The 18580-nt window shown below is 37.0% G+C and overlaps 1 protein-coding gene across 4 annotated transcripts in view; it reads left to right on the plus strand.

The window, feature by feature from the left end:
- LOC138315688 (hemocyte protein-glutamine gamma-glutamyltransferase-like) overlaps positions 1 to 18580 on the plus strand; it is a 54190-nt gene that overhangs the window by 11872 nt on the left and 23738 nt on the right. For 2 of the 4 annotated variants that reach the window (XM_069256903.1, XM_069256904.1), the window contains exons 2-4: positions 14699 to 14888; positions 16837 to 17067; positions 17177 to 17443. In XM_069256903.1, the coding sequence (XP_069113004.1) occupies positions 14699 to 14888; positions 16837 to 17067; positions 17177 to 17443 (688 nt within the window). Of the gene's footprint in view, positions 1 to 6448; positions 6606 to 11946; positions 11986 to 14698; positions 14889 to 16836; positions 17068 to 17176; positions 17444 to 18580 lie in introns of those variants that run through there. The other 2 variants (XM_069256900.1, XM_069256902.1) reach the window with 2 other exon arrangements.

An 18580-nucleotide genomic window follows, 5' to 3' on the forward strand; every position in this document is an offset into this window, starting at 1 on the left:
ATACTGACATGCAATCATATTGAATGTGTCAGTGTCCTGCACACAAGGGCATGACGTAAAATACTGGCTTGCAATCATATTGAATGTGTAGGTGTCCTGCACACAGAGGCATGACGTCAAATACTGACATGCAATCATATTGAATGTTTAGGTGTCCTGCACACAGGCGTGACTGTAAATACTGACATGCAATTATATTGAATGTGTAGGTGTCCTGCACAAAGGGGCATGACGTTAAATACTGTCATGCAATCATATTGAATGTGTGGGTGTCCTGCACACAGGGGCATGACGTTATATACTGTCATGCAATCATATTGAATGTGTAGGTGTTCTGCACACAGGCATGGCTGTAAATACTGACATACAATCATATTGAATGTGTAGTTGTCCTGCATACAGGATTGGCTGTAAATACTGACATGCAATCATATTGAATGTATGGTTGTCCTGCAAACAGGCATGGCTGTAAATACTAACATACAATCATATTGAATGTGTAGGTGTTCTGCACACAGGCATGGCTTTAAATACTAACATGCAATCATAGTGAATGTGTAGTTGTCCTGCATACAGGCATGGCTGTAAATACTAACATGCAATCATAGTGAATGTGTAGTTGTCCTTCATACAGGCATGGCTGTTAATACTGACATGCAATTATGTTGAATGTGTAGGTGTCCTGCACACAGGGGCATGACGTTAAATACTGACATGCAATGATATTGAATGTGTAGGTGTCCTGCACACAGGGGCATGACGTTAAATACTGTCATGCAATCATATTGAATGTGTAGGTGTCCTGCACACAGGGGCATGACGTTAAATACTGACATGCAATCATATTGAATGTATAGTGTCCTGCAACAGGCATGACTGTAAATACTGACATGCAATCATATTGAATGTGTAGGTGTTCCTGCACACAGGGCATGACGTTAAATACTGTACATGCAATCATATTGAATGTGTAGTTGTCCTGCACACAGGCATTGACTGTAAATACTGACATGCAATCATATTGAATGTTAGGTGTCCTGCACACAGGCATGGCTGTAAATACTAACATACAATCATATTGAATGTGTAGGTGTTCTGCACACACAGGCATGGCTTTAAATACTAACATGCAATCATAGTGAATGTGTAGGTGTCCTGCACACAGGGGCATGGCTTAAATACTGTCATGCAATCATATTGAATGTGTAGGTGTCCTGCACACAGGGCATGGCTGTTAATACTGACATGCAATATATTGAATGTGTAGGTGTCCTGCACACAGGTGTGGCTGTAAATACTGACATGCAATCATATTGAATGTGTAGGTGTCCTGCACACAGGCATGGCTGTAAATACTGACATGCAATCATATTGAATGTGTAGGTGTCCTGCACACAGGCGTGGCTGTAAATACTGACATGCAATCATATTGAATGTGTAGTTGTCCTGCACACAGGCATGGCTGTAAATACTAACATGCAATCATAGTGAATGTGTAGTTGTCCTGCATACAGGCATGGCTGTTAATACTGACATGCAATCATATTGAATGTGTAGGTGTCCTGCACACAGGCGTGACTGTAAATACTGACATGCAATCATATGGAATGTGTAGGTGTTCTGCACACAGGCATGGCTGTAAATACTGACATGCAATCATATTGAATATGTTGGTGTCCTGCACACAGGCGTGACTGTAAATACTGACATGCAATTATATTGAATGTGTAGGTGTCCTGCACACAAAGGCATGACGTTAAATACTGACATGCAATAATATTGAATGTGTAGGTGTCCTGCACACAGAGGCATGACGTTAAATACTGTCATGCAATCATATTGAATGTGTGGGTGTCCTGCCGCACGCGTGGCTGTAAATACTGACATGTAATCATATTGAATGTGTAGTTGTCCTGCGCACAGGCGTGGCTGTAAATACTGACATACAATCATATTGAATGTGTAGGTGTTCTGCACACAGGCATGGCTGTAAATACTAACATGCAATCATAGTGAATGTGTAGTTGTCCTGCAAACAGGCGTGGCTGTAAATACTGACATACAATCATATTGAATGTGTAGGTGTCCTGCACACAGGCGTGACTGTAAATACCGACATGTAATCATATCGAATGTGTAGTTGTCCTGCACACAGGCGTGGCTGTAAATACTGACATGCAATCATATTGAATATGTTGGTGTCCTGCACACAGGTGTGGCTGTTAATACTGATATACAATCATATTGAATTTTAGGTGTTCTGCACACAGGCATGGCTGTAAATACTGATGTGCAATTATATTGAATGTGTAGGTGTCGAGCACACACAGGCACATCGTTAAATACTGACATGCAATCATATTGAATGTGTAGGTGTCCTGCACACAGGGGTGTGACGTTAAATACTGACATGCAATCATATTGAATGTGTAGGTGTCCTGCACAAAGGGGCATGACATTAAATACTGACATGCAATCATATTGAATGTGTAGGTGTCCTGCACACAGGGACATGACGTTAAATACTGACATGCAATCATATTGAATGTGTAGGTGTCCTGCACAAAGGGGCATGACATTAAATACTGACATGCAATTATATTGAATATGGCGGTGTCCTGCACACAAGGGCACAACGTTAAATACTGACCTGCAATCATATTGAATGTGGCTGTGTCCTGCACACAAGAGCACAACGTTAAATACTGTCATGCAATCATATTGAATGTGTAGGTGTCCTGCACACAGAGGCATGACGTTAAATACTGTCATGCAATCATATTGAATGTTTGGTGTTCTGCACACAGGCATGGCTGTAAATACTGATGTGCAATCATATTGAATGTGTAGGTGTCCTGCACAAAGGGGCATGACGTTAAATACTGTCATGCAATCATATTGAATATGTGGGTGTCCTGCACACAGGGGCATGAAGTTAGATACTGTCATGCAATCATATTGAATGTGTAGGTGTTCTGCACACAGGCGTGGATGTAAATACTGACATGCAATCATATTGAATGTATAGTTGTCCTGCAAACAGGTGTGGCTGTAAATACTGACATGCAATCATATTGAATGTGTAGGTGTTCTGCACACAGGCATGGCTGTAAATACTAACATGCAATCATAGTGAATGTGTAGTTGTCCTGCATACAGGCATGGCTGTTAATACTGACATGCAATCATATTGAATGTGTAGGTGTCCTACACACAAGTGTGGCTGTTAATACTGATATGCAATCATATTGAATGTGTAGGTGTCCTGCACACAGGGGCACAACGTTAAATACTGACATGCAATCATATTGAATGTGTAGGTGTCCTGCACACAGGGGCACAACGTTAAATACTGACATGCAATCATATTGAATGTGTAGGTGTCCTGCAGACAGGGGCACAACTTTAAATACTGATATGCAATCATATTGAATGTGTAGGTGTCCTGCACACAGGGGCATGACGTTAAATACTGTCATGCAATCATATTGAATGTGTAGGTGTCCTGCACACAGAGGCATGACGTTAAATACTGTCATGCAGTCATATTGAATGTGTGGGTGTCCTGCACACATGTACAGGGGCATGACGTTAAATAGCTGTCATGCAATCATATTGAATGTGTAGGTGTTCTGCACACAGGCATGGCTGTAAATACTGACATACAATCATATTGAATGTGTAGTTTTCCTGCATACAGGATTGGCTGTAAATACTGACATGCAATCATATTGAATGTATAGTTGTCCTGCAAACAGGCGTGGCTGTAAATACTAACATAAAATCATATTGAATGTGTAGGTGTTCTGCACACAGGCATGGCTGTAAATACTAACATGCAATCATATTGAATGTTTAGGTGTCCTGCACACAGGGGCATGACGTTAAATACTGTCATGCAATCATATTGAATGTGTGGGTGTCCTGCACACGGGGCCACAACGTTAAATACTGACATGCAATCATATTGAATGTGTAGGTGTCCTACACACAGGGGCATGACATTAAATACTGACATGCTATCATTTTGAATGTGTAGATGTCCTGCAGACAAGGGCATGACGTTAAATACTGTCATGCAATCATATTTAATGTGTAGGTGTTCTGCACACAGGCATGGCTGTAAATACTGATGTGCAATCATATAAATGAGTAGATATCCTGCACACAGGGGCATGACTTTAAATACTGATGTGCAATCATATTGAATCAGAGCAGTTGACCATCCTCGATACTCCAGGGCTTCTGATCACTTACGATCTCTACACCCCTGGACTATCTCATAGTGAAATTGTAGGCAGCTCAGCGGAAAACATTTGACCGATCACAGGCTAGCAAAGATTTTCTTTGAAGACAACAGAGAGAGAGAGACGCCTAACATCAAAGCCACACAGTCAACCACAGTGTACTGTTATACAACTCTTTTGGATGTGCATCAAATGACTAAATTACCTGTTCTATTCTGTTGCCTCCAGTTTTACTATGAGATAGTCCAGGGGTGTAGAGATCGTAAGTGATCGGAAGCCCTGGAGTATCGAGGATGAGCAGTTGACAAGACCCCATGTTTCTATGTTTATTACTTAGTCAGTATAGAGAAAGAAATCATCACGATGCTTCCAATTGGTTTAAGATTTTCTGTTTCAAACAATGTGCACAGTAGTTAATCAACTTGGAATATAAATAACTGTACCATTAGTATCTATAACTCATTAACCCTGAAGACACATTTATAACTACTAAGGCTCTTCTGAAACACAGAATAGACCAGTGCCATATACGGTTTCAGGGGGGAATGAGTTTAACCATGTGGAATAATGGAGTTTTGGACTTTATAAAAATTTTCAGTATAATTTGTATCTAGGTCAGTTTCTGGAAAGTGTGGAGGCTATAGCAAACAAATATAGCATTCATAGCTGACAGCATTTTCCTTCAAACTGTTTTCAGCATGCAAGTATCGAAGTGCAGAATATATATGTATATGCTTGCACTGTGCTGGATTTTAAAGCATGAATGCAGCATAGTGCCATATGCTTTATTCCAGAAATATAAATTTTCCGGTAAAGCACTGTATATTATAACTGAAATGTTTTAAGACAGCATTACTATCACAATATCTAAGCATTATTCTTAACATTGAATCGTCTATGAAGAAGTCTTTTGTTTATGATTTCATCAACCCAAAAGATATTGGGAATATTGCTTAACTTAATTTGAATAAATCAGTGAGGTACTAATTAAGCATAAATTTTCATGCCGAGGCTTTGAATTCTTGCGCATGCATGTCTTAGCCAATATTTTTGTTTGGCCAAATACTATGCCGCTCTAAGAATTTCCAGCGAAAATGGTCTTTGGGTATTATACCATAATAGTTGACATACAATGTACAATTCTTTCAGACTATGCAAAAATAACTTCAAATTTCACAGGCATAGAATATAAGACTCTTTTATATGTGGATATGAAGGATAGGGATATTCTACCCGAGGGTCACAAAATGTTGTAAAACCCGAGGCTTGCCGAGGGTTTTGCAACATTTTGTGATCCCAAGGGTAGAATAACCCTATCCTTCATATCTACTTATGAAAGAGTATTTTTCTTTCATACCTCAACATTTTGTTGCAATTTTACAACTATAATATCCAGCCATTGTGAAATAAATTTGAAGAAATCCACAAGTGAGAGTCAATTTTCCATACATGAAAAATTACCTGATATTTTCAACAAAAATTCCATTGTTTGCATCTTTTATAGTAAAACCAGTCAAGTTTGTTTAAAAAAATGTTAAAATTTTATCGAGGAAATAGAAATTTTGTTGACGCCGTGACGTCACGAGGCTTTATTGTATGGGTAGCCATGCAATACAGCCTCAGGCGACATGAGTGTATTGCCCTAAACCAGCCAGTATTACACCCGTAGGTATGAAAGAAATATGACTGTAACATATATGAAACCATATTCCTGAATGACTGGATCTAGCTGCTATTGCACATTAAATAATCTTGAAAAGATTATATCCATACAATTGTAGAATATCATTTGCTGAATAAATATTAGTATGACAATACCGATTGGTGTATGGTAGTATGTTCATTGGTTAAAAAGGCATAAGAAAACTTTGGTCAAATCATGAACACACATTAAACAGATATGTGCTAGATATTAAAAGGACTCCTGATATAACAAGCATATTGTAGATCATGTTACAGTTTAGATACGGTCACTAGATTGTATGTTGACAGTGTATATATTGTCAGTAATATTGCTTGAAGTGCCAAATATTTTATACAGAATGTATTTTATTTTGTGTGTTATTCCTTGAGCTGCGTGGTGATGAGATAACTTACTAATTGCATTGTAAAACAATAAATGTTTTATGTGGTATTACTCTCGATTACATAAATAAATGTATGAGCACTTCCGCCCTTGTGTGGAGGTATGCCCTACACTTGAGATTAGAGTATAAATAGTGTGCACTAAATCCCAGGCAGGTGGATACTGTAGTATCACACACATAAGGCATCATATCGTCCTCTGCTGCTTCAAGCACTACCATGTCCTACGCCAGCAGTTATACTTTCCATGTGGGAACCTTTAGTGGTGGACGGGTAAGTCGGGTAATATAGGTCTGCATCGGATATTGCTGTACAAATTTAGGGGTAGAGTTTAATTTATATATGGATCTATTTACACATTCTTAAGGGTGAAAGTTTATTATATATGGAAAGCTTTTGACATTGCTGTAGATAATCAAATTTAACTTTGCTTTCTATGGTTATATTTGAGAGCAGATTTTCCAGAAATATGGATAAGATTTATGTCTTGTTTAGAGGGAGAATGTTGTAATTGATAAAATGATATCACTATAGATGCAATCATGTTAGTGTGATATGAAATTCATGTTTGCATGAGTACAATGCTTCATTATTATTTCTTTACTTTTTTTAATCAATTCATTTTTGCCTGCATGGTTGATAATTGAATATTACTATACTCAACAAATAATTACCTACATGGCACATAAAAATTGAAATAATATGAGCAGATCTTTAAAGGACCAAAGTTTGGATTTGACCTGTCAAAATTATAGCATATATAAAGTAACTCATTTATCAATTTGTCTAAATAATAATATAGATATCAAAACCTAGATATTTTTAGCCCACCATCATCAGATGCTGGGCTATTCAAATCGATTTTTGTCCGTGGTCAGTTGTCCGTCCTTCCGTCCGTCCTTCTGTCCGTCCGTCTGTTAACAATTCTTGTTATCGCTATTTCTCAGAAAGTACAGAAGGGCTCTGTCTCAAAATTCATATGAAGGTTCCCCTAGGGCCCTAGTTGTGCATATTGCATTTTGGGACGGATCAGTCGACAAGATGGCCAACAGGCAGCCATCTTGGATTTTGATATCTAAAGTTTGTTATTGCTATTTCTCAGAAAGTACCAAAGGGATCTGTCTCAAATTTCATATGTAGGCTCCCCTACGGACCTAGTTGTGCATATTGGGTTTTGGGACCGATCGGTGAACAAGATGGCCGCCAGGCAGCCATCTTGGATTTTGATAGCTAAAGTTTGTTATCGCTATTTCTCAGAAAATGCTGAAGGGATCTTTCTCAAATCTCATATGTATGTTCCCCTAGGGCCCTTGTTATGCATATTGAATTTTCGGACCGATCGGTGAACAATATGGCCGCCAGGAAGCCATCTTGGATTTTGATATCTAAAGTTGGTTATGGCTATTTCTCAGAAAGTACTGAAGGGATCTTTCTCAAATTTCATATGTAGGTTTCCCCCACGGACCTAGTTGAGCATATTGGGTTTTGGGACTGATCGGTGAACGAGATGGCCGCCAGGCAGCCATCTTGGATTTTGATATTTAAAGATTGTTATCACTATTTCTCAGAAAATACTGAAATGATCTGTATGTAGGTTCCCCTAGAGACCTAGTTGTGCATATTGCCTTTTGGGACCGACCGGTCAACAAAATGGCCGCCAGGCAGTCATCTTTGATTTTGATATTTAAAGTTTGTTATAGTTATTTCTCAGAAAGTATTGAATGGATCATTCTCAAATTTCACATGTAGGTTCCCCTAGGGCTCTAGATGTGCATATTGCGATTTGGGACCGATCATCAACAAGATGACCGCCAAGGAACCATCTTGGATTTTGATAGTTGAAGTTTGTTACTGCTATTTCTCAGAAAGAACTGAAGCGATCTGTCTCAAATTTGATGTGTAGTATATGTTTGAAAAAGTTTAAAAAGTAGAGAAAAGATCCATCTTTCCATTGTCAGACATAGATCATTCTTTGGTGGGTGCCAAGATCCCTCTGGGATCTCTTGTTTGTAGTTTCAATCTTTATTTAATTGGAGGTATATATTAAGTCAAATTTTTGCCTCAAAAAAGGAGAGGAGGCACTTATTGGGAAGAATACGGAATAAATTGTATCTTTATGTGAAAATACCAATATTGATATGTTTTCATCACATGCATTGCAATCAAAGCTTATACATAATTCATGTGATTTTTAACATGTTTAATTATTGTATCATGCATTAATTAGATAGCCCTGCATAATGATAATATGTCTCTGTCATCTGATTCCAACATCTGTTCTACTGGAATCAGCATTATATATATACCTTGTTCACGAAACATTTACCTGATCTTATACATGTAGTTGTCACATTGAAGACAGCTATCACTTTTCAACTGACTTTTAAAGCTTACAAGTTGGATTTGTAGATGAAATATTTATGTACAATAACAACTAGTTGCTGCATGGACATCAAGTATCTTCTTTTTTCTAATTCTATGCATATCTTATAGAGACGTTGAAGTGTTTACCAAATACAAATGTAACATTGTCAAAGAAAAGGCATTATTTGCATGCATGTACACAAGGGTGTATTATATGCGTTGCTGAACTTGTCATATCTTTTATCTGAAAGTTTGATCGAGTTTCAAGGTTACATTATTTTTTTTATACAATGGTTTCCAGTATGATAGTAATGCTATATGTTTTGATTTGATATAATAGCAGGGATTTAAATTCTAACTTTAAATTCATAACTGAAATAGGTATAAATGCATTAAAATGACAGATAAACACAAAACACACCACAGTGAAACGGGTTTAAAATATCACTTTTTGGGAGTCCCAAATGGCCAATTTAAAAACAATTTGACCTGTGTATAAAGTACACTTCACAACTGTGAAGACAAATAATAAATTAAATGTTTAAAATTATTACTATAGCATTTATTGCAGAAAATTTCGTTCAAAACTGAAGCAGCATAAAATTTTGGTTACAATGTAATATCAAAATATCTTCTCACACCAGTCAGAGATCAGCCAAGCATCTTAATTAAGGAATAAGGCGATCAAGATTTACAAGTTTCATGGAGACAGAGTTTAATGAAAATACAGATATTGCATCTTGAAGTAAACCACATATACTAGGGCCACCAATATACATGAATTGTTTCAGCAATAGTCAGTATGCTAACGATATCAGTCATTGATATACATTACATGTATATAGGAAATGCATATGTATCTATTAACTAAATTTGTCTGTGGCATTTTGAATCTGGTCAGATTCTATGAATCAAGGCAGCTGACTCTGTACAGCCAGGGTCATCAGAGGTCTGTGGCATTCTGCATGTGAAAAGAAATGTCAAGAAATCCCATTTTGTTGCTGTTATTTAGAAATCTTCATTATATAGCTATTAGTGTTATCATACACATGCAGTACTTGTCAGTGTGATCTTCTACAGATTTAGCTTAATGTATACATTTACTGCAGTTGTTCAGCTTTGTGATCATGCATAACCTCAGGTCAATGTTATTTTGCTGAATACTGGAAATCAGGCTGGGTTGGTTATGGATGGCAGTGCATGCGCACTAGCTGTTCTGTGTGGATGCTGGACAATGTCTAGAGTAGAGTGAGGTGGAGGAGGTGGGGGATCTGCTAATTGCTAACAAAACATTTGCATTCACATAGAGTGGCTGAATTATTTTTCATAATTGAGTCCTATTTTAATTTGTAAATCGACATTTTAGTATTTTGATTGGTTATTTTTTCCATCGATATGTAATAAGTATATTTTTTTGCTAAATGTTACAATTATAGTTACTAGCATTTTGATTTGTTTACTAAATCAAAGCACTTTGATTTGAATTGCACAAATTTGAATTTGGATTCAATTGATCTTTATTGAAGCAATGATGTCACTTATTTTGAATTTCATGAGGGTATAAAAACTTGTTTTGCAAATTGTGTGAATCCTGATAGCATATTAGTTTAACCTGATACAATTTAAAAAAATAAAAAGATAGTGGCATCAATCTTTATAAATAGTTTATGAGACTACTTCATAAAAAAAAGATACATGTTCATGTACAATTCCATTGATTCATAATACACAACATCAATGTCTCTATTGTAAACTCACAACAATCAATGACAGATTTCTGCGCCATTGTCAGAATTATTTCTTCATAGTGGTAAAAACAAATTGGCAAATCAGAAAGTCAGATTTAGTACGAAAACAAAGAAATGTTTATTGTTGTATATCCTTTTAAAGTGAATGAATTTGAATATTCAATAATTAAAGTGATATTGACTATGACTGTGGTGTATCTTCTACAGGAAAGAACCCTGTCGATAAATGTTGATGGCAGGTTGGTATACATATATGCTACACTTCCTGTTACCCAGGAAGTTGACCAGAACATACTGGATATAGGCTTCATGGCAGTATCCATACAAACATACTAACCGCCTTTGTTTTCCTGTTTATAGCATGTTTTGTGTACACTAAAATTACATGTATGAAATGTACAAATATATTAAAAATGCTTGAGAGATGAAACATATTACATTAGAATTTATATATACGAATAGCTGCAATATCGTAGCACTGTTAGACAGGAATATTTAGTAACAATACAAAGACCCCATGTGAAAACTGTTTTTAAGCTAACTAAAATGTACCTTAAAAAGTTTTTTTCTGTAGATATTTTCCCTTGCATTATTGCAACCCTAGGCCTGCACTACACCTATCTGTATCTACACTTACCTTATTCAACCAAATCAGACCTCAGGGCACTGAAATAATTGAAAAATAAGATGGTCTACCATTTTACAAAATTAGTGCACAAAGTAAGCCATCAATTAATTCGCAATAGAATTAAATCAAAAAATGAAACCAAAGTGGTTTTCAGGTGAATGACCTTGACTTTCATTTAAGGTGACAGGGGTCAAATAAGTTAAAATTGATAAACAACTTCTTGTGAATAACTAAGAGGCCTAGAGACTTACATTGGGCATGTGACATGCTACCAAGTTTGGTCAAGGTCACGGGGGTCAAACAGACAAAAACCTTTAAACGACTTCTTGTGAATAACTAAGAGGCCTAGAGACCTAGCTGATATCAGACCTGAGATATGCTTTGATGAAGGGCTACCAAGTTGTTCAAATGAAAGACCTTGACTTTCATTCAAGGTCACAGGGATTAATATAAATAGGCTAAAATCACAACTTCTTATGAATAACCTAAGAGACTTAGAGACATGATATTGTACTTTTAGCATGTTGGCATAAAAGGTTAACATGTATATTAAAATTAATGACCTTGATTTTCATTCAAGGTTGTACCCTTTTCATCAAATATATCATGATCAGAAACCAAACTTCTTCTATTAAAAGTGTTGTTTGTATTGCCTTAATTGTTTTCCACTACTATATTCTTTGAGATGTTGTATTATGCCAATATAGTAAGATGACTGTTTAGGCCCATGGGCCTCTTGTGATCATGCAGTTTACATCTAATTCCAGGTAACTCAAATTAAGGCTTCCAAAATGGGGAGGAGAGTTATACTTATAGGGATTGAAGCACTTATTGGCTCCCAGTTCCAGCCTGGTATAATATGAATAAAACATGCACTAGCTAATCACAGATGGGACAAAGTTGTATGACCAAGGTAGAAAACAACTCGACATAAATAAATGAAAGAATTGAAATCGCCATACTACTTCCTTAATGACAATTCACTTCAAGTTCACTTTGAGATTTGACTTACAAATGTGTGTAATGTTGAATTGTTCATTTTACTATCAGCAAATAAGTTAATGTACATACATGTATATAAACCTCAAAACCAAATTACTTCCGTCAGTAGCAATAGGGATTGTGATGTACATTAGATTGCTGTCATTTCCTATCAATGATCACCTCAGAGATTACAGATAATTGGTCTCCAGAACTTATAACGGGCATTATTTTATCAAAATCTGTGGAGATTATCTGCTTACTTCCATATTGCAGCTTTTATTTTTTTCTTAAGTTGTGATATATATACTTAGCCAATGATGCAGAAATTTCCCTCGCCGGAGTTGAGGATTAAAGGAGAGAGATATAGCTACTAGTGCAGAGATTTCCCTCACTGTGGTTGAGGATCAAAAGAGAGATATATAGCTACCAGTGCAGAGATTTCCCTCACTAGGGTTGAGGATCAAAGGAGAGATATATAGCTACCAGTGCAGAGATTTCCCTCACTAGGGTTGAGGATCAAAGGAGAGATATATAGCTACCAGTGCAGAAATTTCCCTCACTAGGGTTGAGGATCAAAGGATATATATATATATATATATAGCTTCCAGTGCAGAGATTTCCCTCACTAGGGTTGAGGATCAAAAGAGAGATATATAGCTACCAGTGCAGAGATTTCCCTCACTAGGGTTGAGGATCAAAAGAGAGATATATAGCTACCAGTGCAGAGATTTCCCTCACTAGGGTTGAGGATCAAAAGAGAATTATATAATATATATATATAGCTTCCAGTGCAGAGATTTCCCTCACTGTGGTTGAGGATCAAAAGAGAGATATATAGCTACCAGTGCAGAGATTTCCCTCACTGGGTTGAGATCAAAAAGAGAGATATATAGCTACCAGTGCAGAGATTTCCCTCACTAGGGTTGAGGATCAAAAGAGAGATATATAGCTACCAGTGCAGAGATTTCCCTCACTAGGGTTGAGGATCAAAAGAGAGATATATAGCTACCAGTGCAGAGATTTCCCTCACTAGGGTTGAGGATCAAAAGAGAGATATATAGCTACCAGTGCAGAGATTTCCCTCACTAGGGTTGAGGATCAAAAGAGAGATTATAGCTACCAGTGCAGAGATTTCCCTCACTAGGGTTGAGGATCAAAAGAGAATATACTACAGTGCAGTATGCAGAGATTTCCCTCACTAGGGTTGAGGATCAAAAGAGAGATATATAGCTACCAGTGCAGAGATTTCCCTCACTAGGGTTGAGGATCAAAAGAGAGATATATAGCTACCAGTGCAGAGATTTCCCTCACTAGGGTTGAGGATCAAAAGAGAGATATATAGCTACCAGTGCAGAGATTTCCCTCACCAGTGTTGAGGAGTAAAGAACATTAAAGACAATGAGTCATTATGATCCGGCTACAGACACTTGGGGTAACGAGGCCCCGAAGAAGAAAGCCGCCCCTAAACAGGATATGAAAAAACCTCCTCCGCAGCCAGTTGTGGCTAAACCTAGGCGTGTGAGTGACACTTGTTGGACCATTTCAGCCACTCGGATATCACAAATGTTGTCTTGGTCTGATGTCCAGCTGATGCAATATTGACTGGCTGCATTCAACTTCTATTTTGTATTCCATTATCAAATCTCCTGACATGAGGATGGTTATACTGTACTCATAATCAATAGGAATTTTTTCATCAACATTTAGTTTAATGAATTCCTTAACTTAAAATTCTCCATGTGAAAAACATTACAGAAGTTAAAAAAAACCTTTAATTAAGAAAGTTTCTTTAACTTCTGTAATGGTTTTCTATGAAGGAATTCTTTAAATTTGGGGGTTGAAACTGAAAGGGCCCAGGGAAGTACTGTTTGACCTTACTTCAGGTGCTGTTGTCATGCAATGGACTATTATTTTATCATTTACCATATGCTGTTTTCAAAGTTTTTCTTTTATTGACATTATATATTAACCTACATGTATATTCATTGTGCTAATGTGCAAAACGTTGGTTCTCCATGAAAGTTCACAAGTGATAAAGTAGGTAAACAATATACAGTTGTTTCATGCTTAATGTGTAAACAGTCTCTTTTCTGCCAAGGTGTTGGAGCCAACCAGATAAACTTTCCAGCAGAGGGAAACAGTTTATAGGGTTGGTCCTCACACCGAATAGGAAAGAGTTTTGACTGTTGACTGATATGGCAAGAATCAACTGGGTTTTTTTTTACATTAATCACAATATTAAAGTTATCACAGCTTCTTGCAAGAAAGACCTTCGTCGAAAAATATTTGGTCCAGCGCACCAGTTTATGACATTAGCAATGAATTATATGACTTCAACAATTAAGCACATTATTTTCTGAGGATTTGTATTTCTGTAACAATGTTCAAGCAATATGATGGGAAAACAGTCAAATCACTTTATTTATAGAGAGAGTCTGCAGGTAATAATACTAAATAAATGAAAGCATTCACTAGTAATAGAGGCCAACATTGGTACATGTATATATGATATCCTTTCAGTGATTGGATAGGGCCATGGATGGTGACCAAAAATTTCAGATTATACCTATACTGCTCACACACACATATCTGTAGTAAAAGTCTATATACTATAGTTGAATTTTAACATCTTTTATTTCCAGCCGTATAGACGAAGGGGCCGTTTTTTTGTTGGCCCTAACAACCACAGGAGACGTGGCTTTCTCAGGCGACGAGGAATTCCAAATTACTTCGAAGACTCTTGCATGAATAGGTGGAATGTGCGTATTTACAGTGACAAAGACCCCAAGCCTGTAGATCCTGAGCGTGATGACGAGGATTCAGAGGATGATGGTAATCTATGTGTAAAAACTTGTCTTCAGTATTAATCATTTATAGATCATAGAAATATTCATTGTCAATATATATATGTGATGTGAAATGAGCTCTCCAAACTAATTTTCAGCAGTTATACTTAATTTTTAATTATAAAATTGAAATATAAAAAGCAGTTAGTTTTGGAATGTAAGCCATACTACAAATGAAGTAGCATCCTATTGATGACTTTTTGACTACCGTAGTTTTATTATTCCATCTATCTTGCAGCATGTTGACTACTTTCTTATTAATATATATGTAACAGGTTTTGTCCACCTGCTCTGTTACACTCTTTATGAACTTTGTGCTTTGTAAGACTAAAATGACAGCAAGTTTGGTAATACTTTTTCAGCTCAGTACAAATGTAGCTGGTTTATGGCATCCAGCGATAGCATAACCAGGCACTAGCTTCATCAGCCCAACTTTCATGTCACCTGACATCTTAAGACATGATTGGGAAGAAACACGAACACATTTCACAAAAACAATTTTATACACATGCCAAAACATGAATAACATTTAATATGGGATATCATGTCGATGTAAATAAATAACTTAAACTCCTACAGAAGAGAGGAAGGACGTGCCCTTTGGGAGGGGCACTAATTGTGGCGAGTACGATAGTAATTGTTATATAGTGTAAAGGAAGGTACATGTATAGGTTCCTATTAATCAGAATTATTTTTTTTTTGTACATCTATTTTTTTAATGTGGTATTGTCAGAAATATTCTGAACATTTGTTCTGTACATATATTTAAAACCATTCCGGGATTTAATGAAGATATGCTGACATCAGATGTTGTGATTTTGGGATTTCAAGCTAATGATAATCTATCAGTTCTTCTCAATACCGCATTACTGTCCTTCAAATAGTCCATTTGGAAATGTAGAAATAAAATTAAGTATAACAAAATAGAAAATGCTGTTGATCATATATATAGGAAAGTCCAATACCTATTACTAAGTAATTTAGAAATGTTTATAAAATCAAAGAAAAAGAAAATTGTATCAATAAATTATGTTCAGAATATTTTAGATAAATTTAAGAATTAAGGAATGAGCTACAGAATGCGAGGATGATTTAAGAATGAAAGAACTGTAATAAATGAGTATGAAAGATCCACAGAATGAATGTATTAATGAATGATATAAAGAAAGAGAATGGGTAAGTGAATGATTGGAAGGTTAGAGAGAATATAGGGAAATGAATGTTGAATGAAATCGCTCTTGCAAGAGGACAATTATGTATGGATGCTGAATCCAGGGTCCCAACCCTGGCAGTCATCTACCTTTATCATGTCTGGGGAATAAAGTAATTGGGGGTTTTTTTGCAAAAAAATAAAAAATAAAATAAGAATCCATTGACAACCAGTCCAAAAAAAAAAACAAACAAGTATTATTATTATTAATTTTTTTTATTATTTATTTTGTTTTTCCAAAGTTTTATCAAACAGAGTTATATAACATATGAATAACATACAACTGTCATTCCTAACACATATCATGCATGTATTTTTGTTTTACATTGAGACATATTAATTTGAAATTAATTATATTGCCAAAAAAGGGTTAGGCCGTTATAAAGCTTAATTTGTATGCATTATAATACATAAGTAATTCCCTCCATTAATTAATAGTATAACTCTCATGTACATTTATAGACTAACTTTTACGCACAGACTCATACCATGACTTATAGATTACATACATATATACCCATTTTCATACAACCATACAAACTTACACATAAGACACCTGCACGTGACAATAACAAACAAACAAAAAAGAAGAAAGAGTTAAAGAAATAGAGGGAAAAAAGGGGAGGAGCTGCAGTTTGGGAAACAAGGAATTCGGGAAAGTTGGGTACAAAAATTAATCAGTACCAGTATTAATGGATTGTGAAGTCAATTGTTACTGTTACAGAGGTGGAGATGGAGGTGAAGAAGATGATCACGGTAGAGGCCGTCAGATTTAATATCCAACAAAATGTCAAAGCTCACCACACAGACGAGTATGAGCTCACGGATAAGAAGGCTGACAACCCAAAGGGGCTGAGTCTAGTTGTCCGGCGCGGTCAGCCATTCACAATTGACATCGATTTTGATCGTGAATTTGATGAAGAGAAGGAGGACTTGAAACTGATCTTTGCTACAGGTATATGATTGAGGTGTTTAAAAGGCAATACATGTATATGCAGTTCAATTTGTCCTTTACCAAACATGTTATAGATAATATTCAGATATTTTATCCTGAACTGCTACAGGTTCAAACCCAAACCAAATTAATGGGTCCAAAGTACAGATCATTGTATCCAAGAAGGATGTGGCTGGTAAATGGGGAGCTGCCATCAAAGACAAAAACGGCAAAACAGTGACACTTGAAATATTCACTCCTGCAACCTGTTTAGTGGGCAAGTGGAAATTCCAGGTGCAATCCTTCAGCAAGGGTGATAAGGCTGATAAAGCAGGAGTGTGTAAAATATACAGTCATTCACAACTCATCTACATGCTGTTCAACCCCTGGTGTAAGGGTGAGTAGTTTGTTCAACCCCTGGTGTAAAGGTGAGTAGTCTGTTCAACCCCTTAGTGTTCAACCTCTGGTGTAAGGGTGAGTAGTTTGTTCAACCCCTGGTGTACGTTTTTGTAGTCTGTTCATTAGTGATCAACCTCTGGTGAGTAGTCTGTTACTAAGTAAACCCCTGGTGTAAGGGTGAGTAGTCTGTTCAACCCCTGGTGTAAAGGTGAATAGTCTGTTCAACCCATGGTGTACATTTTTGTATTCTGTTCATTAGTGTTCAACCCCTGGTGTAAGGTTGATTAGTCTGTTCAACCCCTGGTGTAAGGGTGAGTAATTAGTTTAACCTCAGGTGTAAGGGTGAGTAATTTGTTCAACCCCTGGTGTAAGGTTGAGTAGTCTGTTCAACCCCTGGTGTAAGGTTGAGTAGTCTGTTCAACTCCTGGTGTAAGGTTGAGTAGTATGTTCAACCCCTGGTGTAAGGTTGAGTAGTATGTTCAACCCCTGGTGTAAGGGTGAGTAGTCTGTTCAACCCCTGGTGTAAGGTTGAGTAGTCTGTTCAACCCCTGGTGTAAGGTTGAGTAGTCTGTTCAACCCCTGGTGTAAGGTTGAGTAGTTTGTTCAACCCCTGGTGTAAGGTTGGGTAGTCTGTTAAACTCCTGGTGTAAGGTTGAGTAGTTTGTTCAACCCCTGGTGTAAGGTTGAGTAGTTTGTTCAACCCCTGGTGTAAGGGTGAGTAGTCTGTTCAACCCCTGGTGTAAGGTTGAGTAGTCTGTTCAACCCCTGGTGTAAGGTTGAGTATTTTGTTCAACCCTGGATTCAACCCCTGGTGTAAGGTTGAGTAGTCTGTTCAACCCCTGGTGTAAGGTTGAGTAGTCTGTTCAACCCCTGGTGTAAGGTTGAGTAGTCTGTTCAACCCCTGGTGTAAGGGTGAGTAGTCTGTTCAACCCCTGGTGTAAGGGTGAGTAGTTGTTCAACCCCTGGTGTAATTGAGTTCATTAGTGTTAACCCCTGGTGTAAGGTTGAGTAGTCTGTTCAACCCCTGGTGTAAGATTGAGTAGTCTGTTCAACCCCTGGTGTAAGTTGAGTATTGTTAACCCCTGGTTTAAGGTTGAGTAATTTGTTTAACCCCTGGTGTAAGGTTGAGTAGTCT

This window comes from Argopecten irradians, chromosome 2 (genome assembly GCF_041381155.1).
Source record: "Argopecten irradians isolate NY chromosome 2, Ai_NY, whole genome shotgun sequence".
NCBI classification, from domain to species: Eukaryota; Metazoa; Mollusca; class Bivalvia; order Pectinida; family Pectinidae; genus Argopecten; species Argopecten irradians.